The sequence below is a fragment of the Poecile atricapillus genome, chromosome 21 (assembly GCF_030490865.1).
Source record: "Poecile atricapillus isolate bPoeAtr1 chromosome 21, bPoeAtr1.hap1, whole genome shotgun sequence".
Taxonomy (NCBI): Eukaryota; Metazoa; Chordata; class Aves; order Passeriformes; family Paridae; genus Poecile; species Poecile atricapillus.
In genome coordinates, this window is record NC_081269.1 from 7,371,639 (window position 1) to 7,394,816 (window position 23,178).

Below are 23,178 nucleotides of genomic sequence, written 5' to 3' on the forward strand. Positions count from 1 at the left end.
CAGTTTCCATGGAGCAAGGGACAGTTTCCATGGAGCAAGGGACAGTTTCCATGGAGCAAGGGACAGGGTTTCCATGGAGCAAGGGACAGTTTCCATGGAGCAAGGGACAGAGTTTCCATGGAGCAAGGGACAGGGTTTCTATGGAGCAAGGGACAGAGTTTCCATGGAGCAAGGGACAGTTTCCATGGAGCAAGGGACAGTTTCCATGGAGCAAGGGACAGTTATCATGGAGCAAGGGACAGTTTCCATGGAGCAAGGGACAGGGTTTCCATGGAGCAAGGGACAGGGTTTTCATGGAGCAAGGGACAGTTTCCATGGAGCAAGGGACAGTTTCTATGGAGCAAGGGACAGTGTTTCCATGGAGCAAGGGACAGAGTTTCCATGGAGCAAGGGACAGTTTCCATGGAGCAAGGGACAGGGTTTCCAGCCAGCCAAGCTCCCAGGCACTGCAGGGCAGGATAACCCAGCTCCTGCCCAGGCAGCCCCCAGCCCACCTCTGGCCTCTTGTTTTCACTGAGTCTCGCTGATTGACCCATCCCAGTTCTTCAGTGCCTCATCAGCAGGACTTAGAGGCAAAGGGGATAATCAGCAATAGGTTAATTTGTCTGATTAAGGCTTGGGAGATGTGGCACTGGGAACTCAGCACAGTCCTCAAAGCCAGGCCCAGGCAGCTTGAAAGGAGCCGCCGGCTGCTGCTGCCAGCCAAGGAACGCATTAAAGCTGCCTTTGAAAGCCATGGCCACACCAGCACAGCTCCACTGCAGGTGTGGACATGCCCTAAAGTGCACACAAAGTGCTGAAGAGTTGGGCTCAAATGGCTTCTGACAGACAGGGCTGAGGAATGGTAACACACTGGGGCGTTTCTGAGCGCGCTCCCAGCGCCATCTCGCACCCAACGAAAGCTTTGGATTAAAAGCAGCTTTGAAGCTGCTGAATGTTTGCAGGTGCCTCTCCTCAGAGCAGCTCATCCATCAGCATTCAGCCCAGAAACACAAGTTTCTTGTGCAATGTTTTGTTAAAAGGTCCTTGGTGCCCACACACACACACTTGGACACACTGACAAACCTGACACTTTCTTCAAAATACTTTAAATTCCTGTTATTTACCCAGTAAGTAACAAAACACATAGAAAACCACAGCAGAAGCTTTTTAGGAGATGTGATGATGCTGTATTTACCTCATCCAATTCCATAAACCAGACTGCTTTCGTTTATGAACTGAGCATCTTTCATTGCTTTCTCCATTTCAGAGAACCACAAGAAAACCTTTTTGGGGCAGAAGTGTCCCAAGTTTGGGTCCTTTAACAGCTTCAATCTTATTAAGTAATAATAATAACAGAATCATGGGATGGGTTGGGTTGGAAGGGACCTTAAAACTCATCCAGTTCCACAGGGACAGAAACACCTTCCACTATCCCAGGTTGCTCCAACCCATCCAGCCTGGCCTTGGACACTTCCAGGGATGGGGAAACCACACTCCCAGTGTCCCTGGGTGACAAGAATGAATTAATGAATGAATGAATTAATTAATTAATTATGTCCCAGCACAGAGCTCATTCCCAACTCCTCATCCTTCCTGTTGAACACTGGCCTAGTGCTGCTGCTTCCCAAGAAAAACTTCCTTTTTAAAAAGTCCCTGTATGTTCAATAGATAAATAACCACCTCTGTACTTAAAAAGTGCAGAACTATGGCCATAAATAAGTGTTAGTGCTTCAAAAATTGTGAAACCACAGCTTTATGGTTTTAAACAGAGACAAGGTGGAATCCTGAATGGTGGCAATGTATTTCAGATGAAAGCTTTCAAGGAGATGAGGAATAGTTACAGGAGCTGGAACCTGAGTAACTACAGTTGCATTAAATTATTCCATCTGCAAGTCCATTAAAAATTGTTAATGGTTTTGTATGGCTTTTATATTTATTGGGTGGGTTTATTCCTATGTGAGTCATACATATTTATACCACAGGCCAGATAATGGTTATTAATAAAACTTCTTTTATTTGCATACTGTCTTGATGCTGCCCTAAATATTTACAACTGGTGTATAAAATATAAAGAATCCTCAAAAATTCTAAATAGCACCAGGGATGCATCACATCTTTGCTTTTTTGTACTTTATTACTTTTTTGGTGTTTTGTTTTTTCAAAACTGAAAAAAACCAACCCTCAGCCTGTTAAATCCATTTCTTTTCTCAAGTCAAAAAAAGCACTAATTCTTTCAAAGCTTTAAAGCACTATTTGTGTGGAGGAAGTGAGAGGAGATCCAAAGTTAAGGCAGGCTGGTATTTTATAATTAAGAAAATACATATATTTCTACACATAATTATGAACAGTAACAAAAGCTCAGTATTAAAATAGGTCCACTGAATCCCTGGAATTGTGCCTGCCAACTAAAACACCTACTATGAATTTAGTAATGGGTTATGCAAACATAAATTACAAGGCCAGACGTTTTAAAAGGAAAAAAAGGTGATTTATTGTCACACTGGAGACACGGCAGGATAGAAGCACAATTTCATTTTTCCATATATTCATCAACACTGCAGATGTGTTAATGCAAAAAGAATTCCAAAATAAAAATGACTCTCAACTGCTCTAATTCTCATCTGTCATTTAATTTACTTTAAAATTGTTACCAGGAAGCATTTTTTTTTTTGTTTTAAGCAAGCAAAACACACTCAAAATTCCTGGAAGAAAATAGGTTTTAAGAGCATTTTACAGATGTTTCTCCCCCTAAAAATCAAGACTTCATCCAAAACTGACCACAACAGAGTGGCCCTGAAGAAACTTGGGGCATTTGGGAGGGTGTTTTAACAGAAAAGATTCAAACTATCATTTGTACCTCGAGCATTTGGTTTGTGAGTATTTTTACTCTCCATATTAATAGTTTCTGCTTTTCTTTCAAGCAGATCCAACTATTCACTTATCCACTGTCAGAGCAACGACAAGAATCTCTGGTAACTGGCAACTCCTGTTAAAAGAGTTATTTGTGACAACATCGTGGTTTTAATGAGAACAGCATGTTCCTTTAATTACACCTGAGTGTAATTAAAAATGAAAACCACCAGTTGAGGTGGTCCAGCAGATGAGCTGAGGGTTACAGAACGTTTGTTCACAAAGTAAAAAAGGAAAAATACTAATTGAAGGTGTTTAATTGTTTCTTCGCTTGGTAAATACACATAGGAAGGAAGAGCAGGGATATTGATGCCTTTTGTTTTTATAACTCTTGAAAATAAGTCAAACTATTGTTCAGAGTAAATTTAGAAACTGAACTTCAGACTCGCTTTGCGAGTGATCTCTGTATAAATTCCGAGTTTTGTACTTAGCTTACCATAAAACAGAATGTAAGAATGGCTGGTAATTGTTGGTACCACAGTGAGAAAAATCTCAGCTATTTCAGCTAAAAAAATGACAATATTTTCCCTTAAAAGCCAGTCAATGATATATCAATAAATCACGTTATATCTTAATGCACACTACATGAAGTACAAGCATTCTGCAGGAGGAAGGATGACAAATGCTCTGTCAGACACAGTTTTTTTCCCTTGAGTTGTGACCTTGGAAAGGTTCTCTTGTTTCAGCCCTCACCCCCAACCTTCCCCTGCTCTGGCCACTTTCCAACTGGGTCAGCCCTGCAAGGTTCAAGCAAAGGCAAGAACAGCCAGGATAAAAACAAACTGTTTGCTTTGCCTTCTTTCAGCCCCATGACAGCAGAAACTCTGCAGCATCAAAGGCTTAACAAGAGAGATTAACTTGTAAATATTTGCTTACAAGTGTGTCCCTTTGTAAACCACAGTAATACCCCAAATATCTCCTTTTCTCCTTTTCTGCAGTGGAAAACGCTGCACCCTTGGCATTGCTGAAATCCAATACCTGTGACAGTGCTGGGAGAAGAAAAGTGAATTCTTCAGCTCTTAAGAATGACCAGGAAAATGCTCAAATGAAATAAATCTACATTACCAACAGCAAGTGACTTCAGAGGAATTAATCTGTTCAACTGCTTTAATGACTTTGGTTGCATCAGATGTGTTCCCCTCTTGAATATTTCTGGAACTCTTGAATAAAGTAATTGCCTGTATATTTTCAGATTTACAAAAAAGACTTTTGAGGTAAATGTGTTGTAGAAAATTGATTTAAGGGTATCATGAAAGCAAATAGAGAAACAGTAACTCAAAGTGCTTTAAATGAAACTTCCCTGCCTAATAACACACAACACAATCATGACTTCTGCAGGACAGGAGAACTCTTTTCCTGGATTTCAGACCTTAACAAATGCTTGATAATCATGATAATCATGTTTGATAATCATGAACTATGAAATCCTACATAGCAATAATCCCCCAAATATGGCCTCATTTGCTAAAAGGACTTTCTCAAGCCCTGTTATTCCCAAATAAATTGCACAGATTCTGCTGCCCACCCTGTGCTGCCACCCTGCTCTGCTGGGAACAGCACAAATTAAGACAATAAAGACAATTATTTAAAAAAAGAAATTAATGAAGTTTACTGAGTATGGCAGGAATGGTCAATGTGGTCAGTGAAAGTCAGTTTTAGGAGAATCCTTGAAAAATACAACTGTGAATTATAATTGTTTTAGTGTCCTCTCACTTCTAATTAAAAGGCAGCAAGAGATAATATAGAAATAGATGTTAGAAACACTGATGGGTTTCCTGTGAACAAAGAGAACATGCTAAAGTGAAATATGTATTAAATAATGTGTCCAGGATAAGGTTAGATCTGATTTAACCCCTCTGTTAACAAGACTGGTGTTTACATCCCATTTAAAGATATGGAGATAGATTTTATTACTTTTCTGGAAAAGTCCCATAATAATAATAATAATAATAATAATAATATACTTTTCCATTTAGCTTTTGAAATACCAAGCCAATGTAGTAAAAATTATCCTAAAACTCATTTACCTGGTAAACAAAGCTCTTAAGAATAAAAATATGGGAAGGTAGGACATGGCACCTAAATATTACCCTAAAGTAGAGGTATTCATCAAAAGGGAAAAAAAAAAAGGGAAAAGGGAAGAAGAGAGGAAAAAGAGGAGGAAAGTGGGAAAAGGAAAAAGGAGGGGGGGAGTAAAAAAGAAAACAATAAAAGGAATGGAACAACCCAGCTGTAGATGGCAGCAAATCAATATTCACCCCTCTGTACACAGACACTGAGAACATCAATTATCCTCAGACAGACTGTGTGTTTTCAGTAGATTTTGTTATTATTTCCACTTTGTCACACAGACTAGACCAGAGTTGACTGTGCAAAGTCACTGGGAATCAACATTACCCACAATTCTGAAGATCCTGCTCTCATTTCAAGAACTAATTCAAGCAGCCAAATTATTTTATTTTTTTTTTACCCTTAATTTAATTATCTTTTGCTGTAGAGTCTGGGTATTTCAATAGAATACTCTAGAAACACTGGAGACAAAGAATTTAAGAATTTTGCACCTTGAAAAACTGAGCCCTTCCATAATAACTCTTAATTTCCTTTTGTTCCTTATGACTTGCAATTAAAATGATTTTTTAAAAAAAAAAAAAAACAAACTTGTGGATCTTAAAGATATGCATCATCTTGACACACAACATGAGGAATAAAACCATTCCTTGTGTAAGAGAAGATTTTACAGGCATCTTTCTTTCTCTTTGGGGCACTGCAGAACTGTGATGGGGCAGGATGGGGGTGACAGGGATGGCTGGGCTGACACTGATAGAAAACAGCTTTGATGTAGGCAGGTAAATGTCATTTATTTGAGATTAACCAAGGGCTCAGTCAGCAGGCTGCCCCCTCCACCCAGTCAGTGTTCAGGTATTATTTTGTTTTCTAGAACTTTCCCATATTCCATTTTCCAGAGCATCTTTGAGAATGTTTCTGTGCTTAGAGGTCCTCCCACATCTCTCTGTGACTCTGCCCACTGAACCTTTAATCTGCTTCACGGGATTTGGATGGGAATTTGGGCATTTAAAGGGAATCTTGACTTTCTCAATCTCACCAGTTGAGTTTATTTACAACCCACAAACTGCAAAAGGCAAAAACTCTGAGGAATCACCCATCTAATTTACCATTTTATCCATCAGGATAAAAAACCAGGGCCCACAGCAACAGGGCAAGCTCCTGTCTCTAAACCTGGCCTTTTTGCAGGCACCTCACATCTGCCTGATTTTGTAGAGCTCAGGATCTCCCATTACAAAATCAGTTGCTTATTTCATTTCCCCTCCCAGGCTGGTCTTTTGTCTTGTGCCCAGTTTAATGACCCCTGGCTCAGGTGGTAATAACCCCACAGCTCAATTATTACCTGGCTTATGAGGCCAAATCCTAGAGAAAAAGCAATGGAGAGTTACAGGTTAAACAGGCTTAAAAGAGGAAGTATTAGATAAACTTTTCAATGTTTAAAACAGAAATAGGTAAGCAAAAAGTGGGTACTGAACTAAGAATCAAAACAAAAGCAAGATTATCAACACTGGGAGCTATCTACACTTCATGCTAAAAATTACTAACCTGTGCACCTGGAATTATTTGGAGACTCAAAAACCCAAGTTCTCAAAGGTGGTCATTCAAACATTCCATTATTCACACCAGAATTGGCATATGAGGACAGAATTAAATAAAACAAGAATTTCACAGAGGTTAAAATACCCCAGAAATACCACAGTTGGTCACGACAGTTCAGGATTTGTCACTGTAAGAAAACAATATCTGATGCAGGCTGGCAATTCACATGATATATTTTGAGATGTCTTCCAAGTAACAGTCATGTAAAATTGATGTTTCAAGTAATCTCCTGACCAGTCTCAGCCTTCCACAGTAGCTGCTCGGGGGGAAACAAATTGAGACTGAAAATACTCCAAAATATCTATGAGCAGCAGGTCTGACATGACCTCCAAAAAGGTGTGAGGAGGTAAAAAGTATTTTTTGCCATAATAGGTTAAGAACCCTTTCTGAAAGTTTCTGCACAAGCACTGCTGAATTTTCTGTTCATATAAAGTTCCCAAACATGAGCTACTTCTTCCCAGAGTCATCTCCCAGTATGCCAAGACAGAAATAGTATTTTAACATTTTTAAATATCAAAAGCCCTAGGGTCATTCCTCCAAACATGAAAACATTGTATTGCTTTTGCAGCAATTTGATAATTTGCAAGGAAGGCAGAAATGACCCAAATAGACCTGTCATCATTTTTAAAGTAAAAAGAAACAGAAGTATCCTCAGCTTCATTAGCCATTTTTTGAATCCTTTTCTGCTGCACAGGAGATAACTTTCAAGCCAGAATTATGGAAAGTCCAGAGGCAGCAATGAATAGGAAAGTCAAGGCAATCCACACTTGTCTCCTGATTTATGGTGGGACTGGCAAGGGCAGAGGAAAAGAGATGCTGGCACAGCCTAAACCAGGGCTGCACTGACAGGGATGCAAGCAGGATGAAAGACAAAATGGAAAGTACAATTCTGAAACAGATTGTTACATTTAACAATTCCATCTTTGTGGCTTTGTTTCTTCTTTTAATGCCAAGAAAGTTGTTACTTCATTGTGGAAATTTAAAATGAGCTGTACACTGGGTTATTTATTTATCTGAAGAACAGTCTGCATCCTGGCTGGTTTGCTGCCACAGAACTCTTTTGTTATGAAAAAGAGCATGTTGGCTGTTTTAGGAACTCAAATGTATCAGTTTGGAGATGCCAGTGGCTCCCTGTGCATTCCCTGTCCACCTCAAGGATGTTTCCCTGGGGAGGTTTTTCCTGGGGAGGTTTCCAGACAAAGCTGCAGTTCCTGATCCTGCCTTGTGATTTCCAACTGCCTCCCAAAACTGCTGAAGTTTTGAGAAATGTTCACAGACCTCCCTGCTTTTTGGGAGTGCAAAAAACAGCTGAAGGTGAACACACACTGCACAAGCTGTAAGTTTTGTGTAAGGAGGAAATTCAGTGCAGTTTTCCAGCAAGGATAGCTGGACACCCACATTACCACACCAAATCCCTTCCACATCTGAGCTCCCTCCATGCCCCAGGGGCAAAAACTACATCTCAAGTTGGCTACAGCTGCCTATTCCTACAGTTCAGATGCTTTCTTCTAATTCTTTGATGCCATTTTCATTCTTTCTCTGTCACAGAAAGTAGAAGTTATCTTCAGAAAGCTGCAGAAGAGCACCAAGGCAGAGAAGGCAAAGAGAGAACCTAAAAAATTCAAGCAAAGTCATAAAGGAATGTGGTTTCACAGGGGTCCCAGAACAAAAGATGAGGATGTAGAACCTAGCAGAGATCCCAATTTTCTCAAACACTGGAGATGTTCAGAGTGTTGTTTTGAATGTAGCCCCTGAATAAATAAAACTCGTGTATTCTGGAACACAATAGAGGCTACCAAATCATATTTTGTGAAATAATATTTAAAATCTTCCCATGAAACTATTTAACTTCTGTATCCTCCTTACTGGAAAGGACTAACTGCATATCATTTCCTACTATATCTCTTAAAGTAATTACAAGAGGATCTGTTTGCCTCTGTACATTCCTCTCCCACTGAGTTATCGAGGTGCTCTCACAATGCAATTAAAAAGTGGAGTGTCTTGGGGGTTTTTGTTTGTTGCTCCCCTTCTGCTCCAGAGAAATAAAACTGGCTTAAAGAAATCCTCCTGAAATCTGTAACATGCCATCAGATGGGAACTGGCAGCTACAGCCACATTCTGAAGAATTTGTCATTTTGTTTACAGGAAAAAAAGGAAGGCAGCAGGAAACAAGTTAGGTTTTGTAGTATGAACTTAAGCTTCTAGCAAACAATTGAAAATCGTTAGAATTCCATGTATTTTCTGGATTCTGTACAATTTCCTATAATCTCCATGTTCTTTCACTTCTCTCCTTCCCTTCCCAATAGTTTGCAAAGGGAATCAACTCACCCTCTCACAGCTCCTGAACTCACTCTTCAAATTCTTTGACTCCTTTTAAAAAAAACTCCTGTTCCTTCAAAGCTGCAGCCCCCAAATTCTCTCTTCTTCAAAGAGCACTGATTGAATTTGATCACAAAGCCTCCTCAGGGCACCAGATGAACAACTCTGCCTCTTCCCCACGAGTCCCTCCTGCTCCCACCTTCCCTTTCCCCCTGTCTGGGTCAGCAGCTCTCCCTCTGCAGCCGCAGGAAGCAGAGCAGCATCTGCTGCTGGAGAAGCAGCACTAAAGGTTAGGAGAGCTGCCTGCTGCTCCCCTCCCAGGAAGAGCCTTGGAAGGAGTTGGTGCTGGCATATCAGTTATCTGGAACTGCCTTTGAAACGCCACAACATTCCTGGATGAACAGATTGCTGGCAATCAGCAGGGAAAAAAATACCCAAATCCACAAAACAAACAGAGGAGCCAGCCAGCCCTGAGCACTGCTCTGCTTTCAGCAGGGAACCGAGGGAATTTATCTGTGGGTTTGAGGTAACTGCAGTGAGGAGTTTAAACACTCCCAGCTTCTCACACGGAATATTCACCTTGCCCAGTTTGCCCACTGGTTTTACCCCACACCTTGTGCTCCTGCACATCCTCCCAGGGGAGCTTGGCTCAGCCCTGACCTTGTGTTTCCAGTGAAATCAACAGCGAAACTTAATTTGATTTTTGATGGAAAAATGAGCATCTTTGAAGTTATGCCCTTGATATAGATTTATTTAGGCAGCAAAATGTCACTTTCTACATCCAAGTGCTCCAAGAGTTTGGATTGGTGAAGCATTATTTTTTTTCACAATTCTCCAGGTTTTACATTATTATATGATTTAGAGCAGGCCTGTTTGAAAACATCAATCCACATTTCAGTATTTACAGAACACAAAAGCTCCCTGATGGTGAAAACACCAGAGATAAGCGGATTTAGATAAGAACCTGGCAATACATACAAGAAAATTCTAGAAATAAACCATTAAGAAGAAATCATCACTTCCACATGCCTAAGACCACCTACTGCAGCAAGAGACTGGGATAGCTTTTCTCTTACCTCTGGAGTGTTTTTCTTGAACTCACGACTTTGCTCAATAAGTTTTTTCCTGGACTGCTCACTTTCATCTTGCCGGTTCGCCAATATTGTTGCTGTGGTATCGAGCTCTCTCTGTTAAGAAAAAGAAACATAAACAAACAAACAAACAAATTTAAATAAATAAAAAATACAGTCAGAGCTCTGTTTGTCACAGAAATAAAAAAAACTCCCCAAATCCTCCTACATACAGCATGTTGTTGGGAATACAGAGATGGAAGGGCTGGAGAGCAGCACAGAACAAGCACCAGGCTTCCAGAGATCTGACATCCTCAATAACAGCAAATGAAGCTCTACAACCTTTTGGATTCCCTCTTGCAACCAAAACATCACCATTTCTTCTCAAAACTACTCATGGCTCCACCCCAGCATTACACAGGACAGCAGCAATGGCACACAATACCCACCTCCTAATAAAGTCCCAAGTTCAGTGAAGATTACAAATCTTGGACATACTCAAAATATTTTCACCTGCCTGCTTTTTAAAGATATTGGTTTTCCCTATTTTGAGTTATCCTATTATAAAAATCTATTAATTCAAATATTGGTTAACCTTATACTTGAATCTGGACTGGTTCACTTCAGTCACTCTTAATCTCCTATGACATGCTGTATATAATTCCATACTGCCACTGCTCTTTTTAAGTCTTGCCTTATTTGAATACAAAATTATCTTTTCCTATTACTGGAAGCTATTCCTCCAAGGTTATTAGCAGTATCTCCATTTCCTCTCCAGAACATATCTTTTTTTAAGCACCTGATGAATGTCAGAGTATCTTCCAACACTTTCTACTGAGCTGAAGCACAGGTCCCACTATTTTCCAGCTTCTTCCAAGTGTGTTATCCCCATCCCAATTCCTCCACTCAATGCTGAGTTTCCAAATGTCATCATAATAGATTGAACAGGTCACTTATCAGTGCATAAACCAACAATACTCAATCTTCTGTGTCAGTCTGTGCCTCTTCTGCTGTATTTTCCATGTAATATGAAAAAACAAAGGCAAACCCCTCCATTCAGCTACAGACATCATTCCCCGAGTCACTGAGAGAATCAAGAATTCATAAAAGAAATTTGACACTGTTTTATCCTCTTATTAATTCAAAAAGAGAAAAACCTGGCCATGGGAAAAGTTCATGAGAAGTGAGAACAAAATGCTATAGCAAGACTACCTTCACCTCATCCCTCTGCCAAGGTGCCTCCAACCTGCCTGCAAAACTCCCAAAATTCTCCACCAGAAATTTGCCACATTTCTGGAATTTGTTCATAACCACCTGTAAGGGACCAAAAGCACAAACCTGGGACCTCACATCAGGTGTGATAGCAGACCCCAGACAGGTGGTCAAGTTGCTGACTTGTTACTAGATACAAATACTACTGTCTAAATACTCTGAAAAAGCCTAATTCCTAATTCTGGATACATTTTTGAATGGGTAAATGTAAATCCTGGATGGATGGACATGTTATGTAACCCCACAGTTTGACCTCTGGATGGAAAATAAAAAACCTTTTGAGTTCCCAACTCAAGAGGACCAATAATTTTTTCCCCCCTTTAGGTTTATTACCATAAAATTATGATTTTTTTTAAATGAATATATGGACAGTTATCCTAATCCTTGGAAACCAGCTCAATATGACAAATGGATTTGAAGCCAAGCAGCGTGCTGGAACCAGTGACCTAAATATTGTCACTGAAATGCTTAAAAATCCTTCTATATCTGACTTGGAGTAAAGAAACAGGGCAATATGTCCACCAGATCTTGGTTTGGAATTCTGAAACATATGTGAAATCTATTGCAGAAAAGTGGGAAATACTTAACAGTTGGATAAACCACATTTGAAATTCATCCCAGCTAAGTTTATGCAAGAAAAAAGAGCAACAGAAACCAATGTGGTTAAGCAGAACTATAAAGAGCAATATAACGGCTAAGCAGAAGGCTTTTAAAAAATATAAACAATCTGGTACGGCCAGAAACTTGGAAAACTATATTTAAAAAGGAAGCACACATTTAGAGCCAAGCAAAGAAAACACAAATCATGAAGTAAGAGGGAATTTCAGTGGAGCAAAGAGCCGAGTGCTTTGGTTTCCAATATCGAGCGCTAGCAAGGAACCTGACCAATGGAAAAGCGAGGCTTTTAAAGACCTGTGCTTCCAAGTTTAGAGACAAGAAAGAAAAGAACTGATTAAAAAATTATTAAATTCCATATTTTGTGCTACAATGAAGAGTCAGGTAGCAAATGACAAAGGACTTTCTCACCCTCACTGCCTGATTGATAGCGGTGCCACGGCGCACTTACACCAGGAGCATTCCCATTGCTTTCTGAATTCCTTCTGGGACGGGTCTGATAATTCCTCCCCACAAAACATTTCCTTCTGTGACATATCAGGCACAGACGTTGCCAAGGAGAAGTGCCAGCACACCATTGCACTGAGCTGACTCTGGGGGCTGGAGCCCACGAGCTCCAGATCTTGCACTGATGAGCAACTGAGAGCGTAAGATGCAATTCCAGCTGAGGAGCAGCAGGTATCTAACCCTGTGATCTGATACAGAATAAGGTATTAAATCTTCAAGCCATGTCATAGTTAATAGGACCCAAATCAAAACTGTTTGGAAAATTGCTAATCTTTTCTTCCTTACTTGATCTGAACCGTGTACAATGCAAGTTTCATTTATTTAAACCTAATAATAGATATAGGATTACAACCCACAAGGACTAATGGCAGATTTTTTATACTTTTGTGATTCAATCTCATGAGATAGCCCAATCTTAAAAAAAAAATAATGTGGCCAATGCATTATTTCTGCAAACAAGCTCATTTTAAGAAGCAAATAGTAGCAACTTCAATATTTCAAACCTGAGTACTGTGAAACACTCAGACTTTCCCAAGCCTTGCAATCACTCTCTAAATAGATAACAAGTAAAAGGAGATGTAATTCTGCACAGAGAGAAGTGTGTTGGAGAGTCAAAAATAGGAGCCCATGTCTCAGTATCATCCTTCACACCTTTGAAATCAAAAGGGTTCCAATGAAAAGCAAACAAAAACCAGGGCTCAAAGGTGCTGCAGCAGTGACCTGGCTCTGGAAAAGGATTCAAAGCCTGGAAGCTTCAGTTCCACTGATTCAACACTGGCTAATGAACTTTCTGGCCCAAAAGAGCCACCTGCAGAAAGGGAGTCACTGCTTGGAGCACATCTTGAGAGAACGAGCAAGACCATTATCCCTCCCCCTGCCCCAAAGTGCCATCGATTTAGGGCAGGCACAGTTCAGAGATAACTAAAGAACTCTCTCCAGGGTTTCTACTTTGACCCATTTCAACAAATTTACTGGGGGTGGGAGGGAGGCAGTGGGAGGAGAGGAGACAAGAAAGTCTTATGCTCCTAAGTGTGGGAGTCATTGGAAGCAATCCCCAGAAAACAAACATTAAAAGCTTTCTTTCAGGCAGTATCAAAATAAAAAAATCTAAAACTAGGAGGGTCAATCCTCTATCCAATGTAACAACAATCACCTTGGAGTGAATTTATGTTCTCAGGTACTTCCAGACCCTGTTAAACTCCCTGTTCATCCTGCCTGTGTCACCCCACATGGCTGCATGGGACCCACCAGAACAGAGGGATTCTGCTGAAAATATCCCATCCTTCCCTTCCTAATTTCTGCTGCACTGGATCAGCTCCCTGTTCAGGGCCCAGCTGTGCCCACGAGGAGTTGCACCATTACAACAGGAGTGGGAAAACACAGCTGGAGTGAGAGGCTGTGGAATCCCCTTCTTGGCACCAGACTGCAATTAGGTTGACCCCAAGTAATTAGAAAACTGCAGGTGAATTTCAAGGTTGTTTTCCTTTATGGCTGACATGTCTTTGCCTACCAGATGCATTCTTTGATAATCACCCAGCAGCAGGTCTGCACCCCAGACCAGTTCAGCACAACAAGGCTTTTCCTTTCCATAATACGAAGATTCAAAGTCAGCCCTTCCATGCCTGACACCTGAGAGCTGCTGGGTGGCTGCTCTCAAAGTAGAGTCCTAAAAATGACTCACTTAAGGAAACAATTTCGGAAAGAAATGGAACTTTCTTGGCTATTTATGAAGTTTCTGTTCCCTCACCCACTTGTAACAGTTACTGGCCACTGCCCTGCCCTGGGCATTTCACAACCAAAGAAAACACCACACTTCAGGATCCCAATTCCCCCAAAAGCTGCTCCAACAACCATAATCAGTCCTCAGACTCTGCTTCAAACCAGTATTCCCATGGCCCACGTGGAAAAAGCTACAAAAATCTATAATAACCATCTTTTGACATAACTGTATCCCAAACTTTTGTAATTCTCCCATATTTAAATGTTTAATCCTTGCTGCATTTACCAAAAAGCTCCTACAGTAGAGCAAGAAACACATATCACAACTTTAAGACAAACTGATTATTTCCTGGTAGGCTTCCAGACATGGATGCAAAGCCTAAACTGTGCCTTTGAAAGCTTTAAGCATGGGGGCAGAGATCAAAAGGACACCAGGAAGAATTTTTTCATAGAAATAGAAAAGGTGATCAAGCATTGGAATGGACTGCCCAGGGAGGTGGTGGAGTCCCCATCCCTGGAAAGGTTCAAGAAACAACTGGATGTGGCACTCAGTGCTCTGGTTTTGTCAAGGCAGAGATCAGTCACAGGTTGGATTTGATGATCTCAGAGGTCTTTTCCAACCTTAATGATTCTGTGATTTACCATAAACCTCATGATACTTATTACAAGAACCGACACAAACCACAACTTCATGTAGATCAGGAATTTTCTACCAGTAAATGCAGCATTAACCACTTCCCCCAAAATCCTGTTTCTGTGTACTTAAGGTATTTATCACCAGTTCAATCAGTTCCCCAATCTACTGATAATCTGCTACTGAAAGGAGTTTTCAGAAGTTTCAATTCTGTTTTCATCCTCTCGCAGGATTGCATTTGTCAGATCTATCAAAGCTCTCAATGTAGCTTTTTGCAATTTTTAATTTCCTATAAAAGGAAAATTTCCCAGTGCCAGGATGACACCAGAGTAGAAGTGTCTGGCACAACTCTGCACACACACAGCCTACCTGTCTTGGGGAAATTTTACATTTCCTGACTGCTCCATGAGGCAATCCACCCTTCAGTCTCAAAACCCCATCGTCTGCACCTGTCCACAAGCCAATGTACCAATAATGTAAGTATTTCAGAAATATTTCAGAAATTATAAAATGCTTTGCAAGCTTGGTGTGTTCCTCTGGAAAAACAAAGCCACGTTCACCTGATAAAGCTCTGGGTTATGACTGGGGGAGAAACCACAGAGCTGACACTGGGAATTTTTATTAATGTCTATTTTGACTGTAAAAGGCCAGCCCCAGTTCTAAACTGAAAGTGCTTAGGAAGGTAAAATATTTTGTAAGGATTCTGGGAGCAGAGTTTGTCTCAGCCTTGCTGTAAAGCCCCTTTCTAAAACAAGCAAAAGGAAAGACCAGACAATTCAACAAGAGCACAATATCTCAAGAACTACGATCCCATCTTATAACTCAACAGTGACTGCTGAACAAATAACAAACAACAGAATACCTGCAATTTACACTCCCAGAGGAAGGAAAAAACACAGTAAACATCCACAAGCATTAAAACACATTTCTAGAGAAGCATTTTGCCACTTGGTAAACTGAGGCAAGTACCTTTTCACACACAGAATTAGAAAATTTCAATAAACACATTTTATTTCCGCATACTGAAGTAATTTGACTCCAAGTAAATTTTTAAACAAGCTTTAACTGGAACAAATTTAGGGCTCCACGCAATGCTTTTGGGACAGGGAGTCGATGTGTGTGGTGGCCACTGCACAGAACAAAGAGCAAGAATACAGGTGCCAATGGAGCCATTGATAAAATTATCTTAATTAGCAGGCTAATTAAAAAAAAAAATAAAACCCAAAAGGAAAATGTAAAAAGAAGGGGTGCTGTGGCTTTGTCTGCTCACAACAACAACAGCCAGTGCAACAAATGTAGGCAAAGCCTATCAAACTATCTTGCAAGAGGGGAAAGATAGAACTGGCTTTTCAAAAGGAGCTACAATCAGCAAAAAGAAGCCACACAAATATTGATGCCAACAAGAAATGCAGCGCCAGGGGAAAAGCTTGGCAGTGCCAGAGCCAAGAGAATTATTCCTGTCTTTTCTTCTACACCTTGAATTTGAAACTTTTTAGAAAATGCTAAGAACTGGAGACTATCCAATGCCAAAGGCCTGTACTGAACAAGCCTTTTCTCTCACTCAAGAAAATAATGAAACATTGCCTATTTGTTTCAAAAGGTAGTTTTTCTTCTTCCAGCATTATTTACTCCCTTTCCATCCTCCTCAAAGCCAGGTGCAGAATGACTGCACAAGTCCCAGCCCCGAGGGTCTCCAGCCCTGCTCACAGTGGCACCATGTGGGTGATGTGCTCTCACCTCTCTCCAGAAATAAGGCTCAGGCTTTGTTCACAGCAGCCTCAATCTTCACCCCAAAGCTTCTCTCCTCCTCCTGTTCCTCAGTTTCTACCCCAGACTAATCCCTTTGTTCCCATCAGGCCCACCCTTCCCTCAGCCCCACAGCAGCACCATTCACCTGGAGCACTGGGTGAGCTAAAAACCCCCTGGAGGGTGGATTTTCGGGTGAGCTAAAAACCCCCTTGAGGATGGATTTTCACAGACCCAGCAGCATTCCCTGCTCTCTGCATCCCCCATCCTGCTCCTTTCCCAGCCTTCTCCCAAGCTGCTCCACAGTGTGAAACCACCGGCTTCCATTCCCTCACCCAAGGACCCGCAGTCTGGGCTCGATACCCGGCAGAGAATCTGTCAGCAAACCCACTCCACCAGTTACTTAACGCTCTGCTTGACTCTGCATTGCAGTTCACCACACTTTGGAAGGACATAAATTTCCTAAAAAGTGAGTGTTTGCTGTGGAGAGGCTCCCTTGGCTTTGCAAGCACAGCACATCCCCAGCCAGGCGGCTCCCGTCCCGCTGGGGAGCTGCCTACAGCTTCACCCACTTCCCACACCATCATTTTCACACTCTTCCACTTAAAAGCAAAAGTTCAGACCAGTTCCTTCAATACCTACAACAGAAAAAGCCATAAAGTAATGAGTTAATTTAAGTGTTGCTGCAGTGAGGCTTCCCAGAAGGGAGGGTTTCAGATGGATATAGCAAGGGGACAGTGGGAAGTGGTGAGGGCTGCTCCAGCTTGGAGCAATCTGCTCACCCACCATCCACTGGTTCTGGTGTAAAATCACAATACAACCCTGGGAACACCTGCTCAACTGCCCTGTGCTGCCTTTCTACAGATACAATTAAATTCATCATGTACATGCTGGTTAATCACTGTGAAAGAAACAAAAAAAAAAAAAAAAGCCTCATCTTTGTATTTGTGACTTTCAGGGCAGCTACAGGGTGGTGGGGATTCAAACTGCATCTTCTTCTGTCAAATAAAATAAATGATGGGAAACCAAAGGAAACTCAGTGCTGCTTGCACAGCCCTTGCCTGGGCAAGACCCAGAGTAGAGCCCATGTGCCTGCCCTCCAATCTCACTGCTCCATCAAAGGCTGACCAAAGCACAAAGGCAGCGGCCACACTGACCATAGCTCTGACCACACCACAGCAGCCAATTACCCCGTGGTGAACATAAAAACCAGGCTGGAGATCATGGCCAGCAGGGCCAGGCTGCCCTTGCCATCCCCTCCACCTCTGCCACAGCCAGGAGGGGCAGGAGCAATGTCACCCATCCCCTCCACCTCTGCCACAGCCAGGAGGGGCAGGAGCAATGTCACCCATCCCCTCCACCTCTGCCACAGCCAGGAGGGGCAGGAGCAATGTCACCCATCCCCTCCACCTCTGCCACAGCCAGGAGGGGCAGGAGCAATGTCATCCCATCCCCTCCATCTCTGCCACAGCCAGGAGCAATGTCCCCTGTCCCCTGTCCCCTCAGGCCTCCAGCACATGGCTGACAGGGAATGGAGAAGGGAAAACCAACAGCTCAACCACGGTTCTCATCCCAGCAAACCAGACAGGAGATGCACAGGACCGTAATCCACAACTGAAATTTTTGGTAGGAGATTTGAGAAAGAGTTTTGGCCCTTAAGCTGGAAAAATGCATAAAAGAAAGGACAATTAACTGATGAATAAGTCTGAATTTGTCTGAAGCCCAAATGCTCAGGTGGAAGGGGATTACGCTGCCATTTTGTAATAACACACCTTCAGCAAATGTCTTACTTCCAAGAAAGATCAGATTCACGAGCTACATTAAATAATTCTTTTGAGCACAGATCAAAGTAAAACATAGTCTTAAAAGAGTGGTTTAAATATCAGCAAGTTCAACTCTTTAACTAAGCTCTGTTACATCATTTAAAGTATTGAGTTACTCCCGTTTCCAGCCTAAGCTGTGCTGGTAAATGAAGCATGACCAGGCTTTAAGCAAGGCACGTCCTGGAACACAGACCAGGATTTATAACTTGCTATACAGGTTGCCACCAATAAATCAATAATATATATACACACACACAGGTGTGTTTCAGTGTGAGTTCTGGGAACTTGCTGTTTGGAGAAAAAAAATAAAGGTAAACTCAAGGTTTTTGTTTTTATTCTAAATGAAAACGAACTTCTGGCTCAGTTTTTAGTCAACTTCTCCCAACTCCTAACTATGCTGTTTTCTAGAAGAATAATTCACTATTTTTATTTGATGAAATGTGTTATTAATTTTAATTTTTTTTTTAACAAGGTTAACCATTACAGGCTGAGTCCATCCCAACCACCACTCAATAATCTTTCAGTCTACAAATGAGATTTCCAATCTCAAAGCTACTTCAGCTCTTTCCTAACGTTGGGATATAAAATATTTACCAACAAAAGTATAAATACACGCTGAAAAAGCAACCTAAAAATAGTTTTAAAACCACATTTCAACAAAGTAATTCCTTCAGGGATGGGAAAAAATTACCATGGACTTGAACTAATCACCTCATGTTTTGCTCCCTTCTCATGTTTTTGGGCATTGCAAAAATGGGATAATGGATGAATAAACTATCCTACCATGACAAATATGGTTTGGAAAGATGAGGCTAGGCATAACTCGGAATTTTTTGTTGTTATAAGTTAAAAATCCTAAACCACAGGCATGTGCACTAGGGAAAACCTATAAAATATATAATGGAAACGCTGTCCAGTGGCCCCCTTGTAGCAGGCCCAATTTCACCTTCCCTTTTATTGCTGAGCCAGGGACACATTTAAATTCTGATTTTTTTCCCTTCACTGGAGGTCTTGGCTCCCTGTGGAAGAGCTGCTCAGCAGCCCCACGGAGCAGCAGGCACGGGACAGGGACACAGAGGAAGCTGGATGGGGAACTTGTGTTAAGAAATCAGTAGTAACAAAAACAAGATCAGAAGAAAAATTACTGGCAAATGAAATTGCTGTTTGATAAACAATTTAAGCAGGAAGAGAATTTGGCAGAGGGTTTCCAGGGAACGGTCCTTGACTCCTGACTAACATGCTTCCTCCCTTGGTCTGAGTTTGTTGACTTTCTGGGCATTGCTGTAAGGTTTAGGCAGTTTCCCATGATGGGAAAAATACAGCTTTTTTTGAGAAGTTGCCTGTGAATGCAATTGGTGGATGTTTTCTAAAAAATTATAGATATAAATAGGAAACAAAAATGCAACAATTTCTTTATTTAGGCTTTTCCTGCTACTAAAAAGTCCCATTTAGGTATCTTAGTATCCTTTCTGATCTAAATCCCAAACATTGACTCAGTTTGGCATGACAACACACGATGAGAAATGTATATCTGGCATTTAATGCCAATAGCAAACGTGACATATTTTGGACAATTAAAGAGAAGATCAGATTTTGAAGCCTTTCAGAGATTTTTTTCACAGGTTTTTATGTTTAATCTGGATGATTGCAGTCCAGCATAAATAGATACCAACTGAACTGAAATCAAGAGGCAGAGGCGGTGGAATGCAGAATGCCTTTTCTAGGTGTTTCCCAACAACATATTGCAGTACTTAGTTCAGCTCATTTTCTGTGACATGAAAAGGAAAATAGCAGAATTGACTCATGAAGTAAAATTAGCTGATGTACAGTCACAAGGAGGCTGGATTGGAGATGACAGCAGCCAGAACTGCATTTAACAAAAACTAACATGCTTCATGCTAATAATGGTGCTGGTTCAGAGCCACAAGGACTATTCTCTGTATTTTTAACATGGACTGACTGTTTTTAAACCAGCATTTCTAATAGCATACCCTAAACTGTACATCAGGAAATATTTAAAGACTTTGCAGTAGTGATATATTAAGAAAGGCATTTATAAAATAGTTTTTTAACATTGCAAATCTGGCATTTCCAATCAGGAGATGCCTCCAAGGAGGCACCAAGCCATGGACAGCCAATATCTACTCACTCCATGATCACAATTAAGGTAGACAGGACAACTAAAACACTTTTTTAACCAGAAAAAAAAAAATGTTTGATGATAATTTACAGAATTCCTCCACTATTCAATGTAACAAATCACCCTAGAATGAAAACAACAGATTTAGCTGCAGTGCCACTGTCAACCTCGCTATGATACACTGGCACTAAAAAGTCCTTAATTTTGGCTATCAAATACAATTTCAATTTCTTGCACTTTAGGGCAGTAAAAACAATTCTGTAAGACTCAGTGTTTACAATCCCGCAGTAAAGAATGCAGCTGTCTCAATCAGTGCTGATTGTCTGTTAATTAGCTCAGTTTTACAAGCTGATGGAACAGATTACTTCATCCCCTCCCCATGCTCAGAAAGAAACTACAAATACAGTTATCTCCAATACAGTAATTTTTGCTTCCCGACACTTTGGGGAGGTAGATGATGTACCAGGGACACAAGTGATCTCGTTACCAAGAAATCATTGATGTTTGTGTCTTTGCCAGGCACTCTGTCATACAGCAGTTTTCAGTCCATATATAAATACATACACATCTCCCTCTCCTGTATGAACACTGAAATAAAGAGCACCACTTTCTGATAAAATGGAAATACCTCTCTTCACCTTTGCTCTGGCTGAACCAAGTAGATGATCTTCAAGGTGCCTTCCAACCCAACTGTTTTATGATTCTAGGATTATCAGAGTCCTTTAGGAACAAAACTCAGTTCCTCATGAACAATTTCCTATCTATATTATGTATTTAATCAGAAACACATTTTTGACCCCAAACCAGTACTCAATTTCGTGACCTAGAGCAGCAAACTGCAGGTTTTTAGTGAAGAGCCTGAAGTCACTGTTGCCATTCTCCATCCCCATGTGCTTTTTCAGCAAACCACAAATAAATAGCTGGATTACCTCTGAGCTACTCTCAGATTCAGTGCCTCTAGTACCTCCATCCTTTATCTAGACACTCTTGAAGAGAAGCCAAATTTTAGCTTTCATGTATGCAGACAAGAGGTTGGACACCCTCATCCAAATGCCAGCAAACACTTCTGCTGAGAAAACGGATGGAACACTATAAAGCCCCAGGCCTGACAATATGAAACCGATCCAAAAATGCCTTTTCTGAGATGACACAACATGCTACACATTGTATCAAACAATAGAGATTTCACTTTGAGAGATTTTCTCTCTTGCTCAGTTTAGATCTTTCATGATTAGGAAAAGACAAAAATAAGAGGTAGCTAAAGAACATCTATGTATTTAAAAGAAAACTCATTTCAGGGTGTGCATGCAGCTACTAAGCTTATTGGAAAAGCAGCAAGTGAACAAATGTGAAACTTCACAAAACCATAGAATTATCAGACCACCACAGTTGAGTTTTGGAAGTGTATCTGGGTGATAAGTACAAAGGATAATCTAAATAAAACAGTCATTTTTTTTCTACACAAAGACATCTGCAGACATCTGCTTTGACAGCAGCATCCCAGAGAGCCTAAAAACCTCTTAAGGATTTTCAGATTTCAGTACACAAAAAAAATGTGAGAGTAATTTTTGCATTATGGACAGGCATCCAAAGCAGATGACTGAGAACACCTTGCAGAAAATTTTCTGGATCCATAGAACCAGCACTGGGGGAAGAGAAAGCCTGAAATGCAGCGGTCACTTCAGGTTAGAGGTGTAAACCTCAACAATGAGGGAACCAAGACTAACAACCACCAGCTAATGCCTGAGTATTTTTTCAGCTATTGTTTTTCACTTAAGTTTAGCCAAATCATATTTCTCAACCCTATAAGCACTTCTTTCACAACACCCAGCAAGACAACATTTAGAATATGATCCTGGCCTCCCAAAGCTCTTCTGCAGACAAGAATAAAAATGGAGGAGAGGGGTGAGTTAGGTTTTGTTGGGAGGTTGGTTGGTTGTGTATTTTCTAAATAAAGGTTTTATTCTGATATTTCTTTGGTATGTTTTGTTGTCTCTCCAATTCTGAGAGCTGCCTTACCCACTCAGACCTGGGGACACCCGCTTTGCTTCTCCTCTAAACACCAAACAAAACACCTTTGCCGAACATGCAGCATCAAGTGCTGCATTTACATCCCTGACTTTTACTGCTACTCCAACGCTTCCTTGGCTTTCACGTGCCAGGGCACAGACAGTTACAGCCCTGGGAAGTTTCACCAGAGTTCCTCTTGAACTGCTGCCATCCCCTTGGCTGCCTGCTCTTGCGACATCCCGGTTGCATCCCATCCCTTCCCACACGGGGAGAAGGCAGAGGTGTGAGAACGCCGGGGACCAGGGCTTGGGGCTCCAGGGGAATCCAGCCAGGCACCCACAGGAATGTCAGATTCCTGCTAGAAAACAGCAATTTGGGAAGGGATAGCTGCCTGCTGTTTGATGGAAATGAAGCACTGCTGGTGAGCCCTCAGCGCTATTCCGCACATCATCTTGGGGTGTATGAGCTACCTGGCTGTAAATCAATCTTTAATCTTTGTGCTCCATGTGCAGCGATCCACCTGCAGCTGCAAATGAAAAATTCCCCAAAGGACTTGCCAGCCTTTCCTCAGTCTCCCTCAGCACACAGCAGGACACTGTTTGGGGTTGAACTGGCTGAGGTTTGCTGTGGGATGGACCCTGAAACGCTGGGAAATGTTTGGGAAGAAGCAGAGCGTGTTACCTCAGTTACTTCTCCAGGGCACCACCATTACAGAAGCTACAAGGCAAAACAACCACCTACACACACTTTCCTATTTTTGTGTAAAGC

The 23,178-nt window shown here is 41.3% G+C and overlaps 1 protein-coding gene across 7 annotated transcripts in view; it reads right to left on the reverse strand.

The window, feature by feature from the left end:
• CUX1 (cut like homeobox 1) overlaps positions 1–23,178 on the reverse strand; it is a 266,570-nt gene that overhangs the window by 206,319 nt on the left and 37,073 nt on the right. For all 7 annotated transcript variants that reach the window (XM_058854097.1, XM_058854098.1, XM_058854094.1 and 4 more), the window contains exon 2: positions 9,951–10,061. In XM_058854097.1, the coding sequence (XP_058710080.1) occupies positions 9,951–10,061 (111 nt within the window). The remainder of the gene's footprint in view (positions 1–9,950; positions 10,062–23,178) is intronic.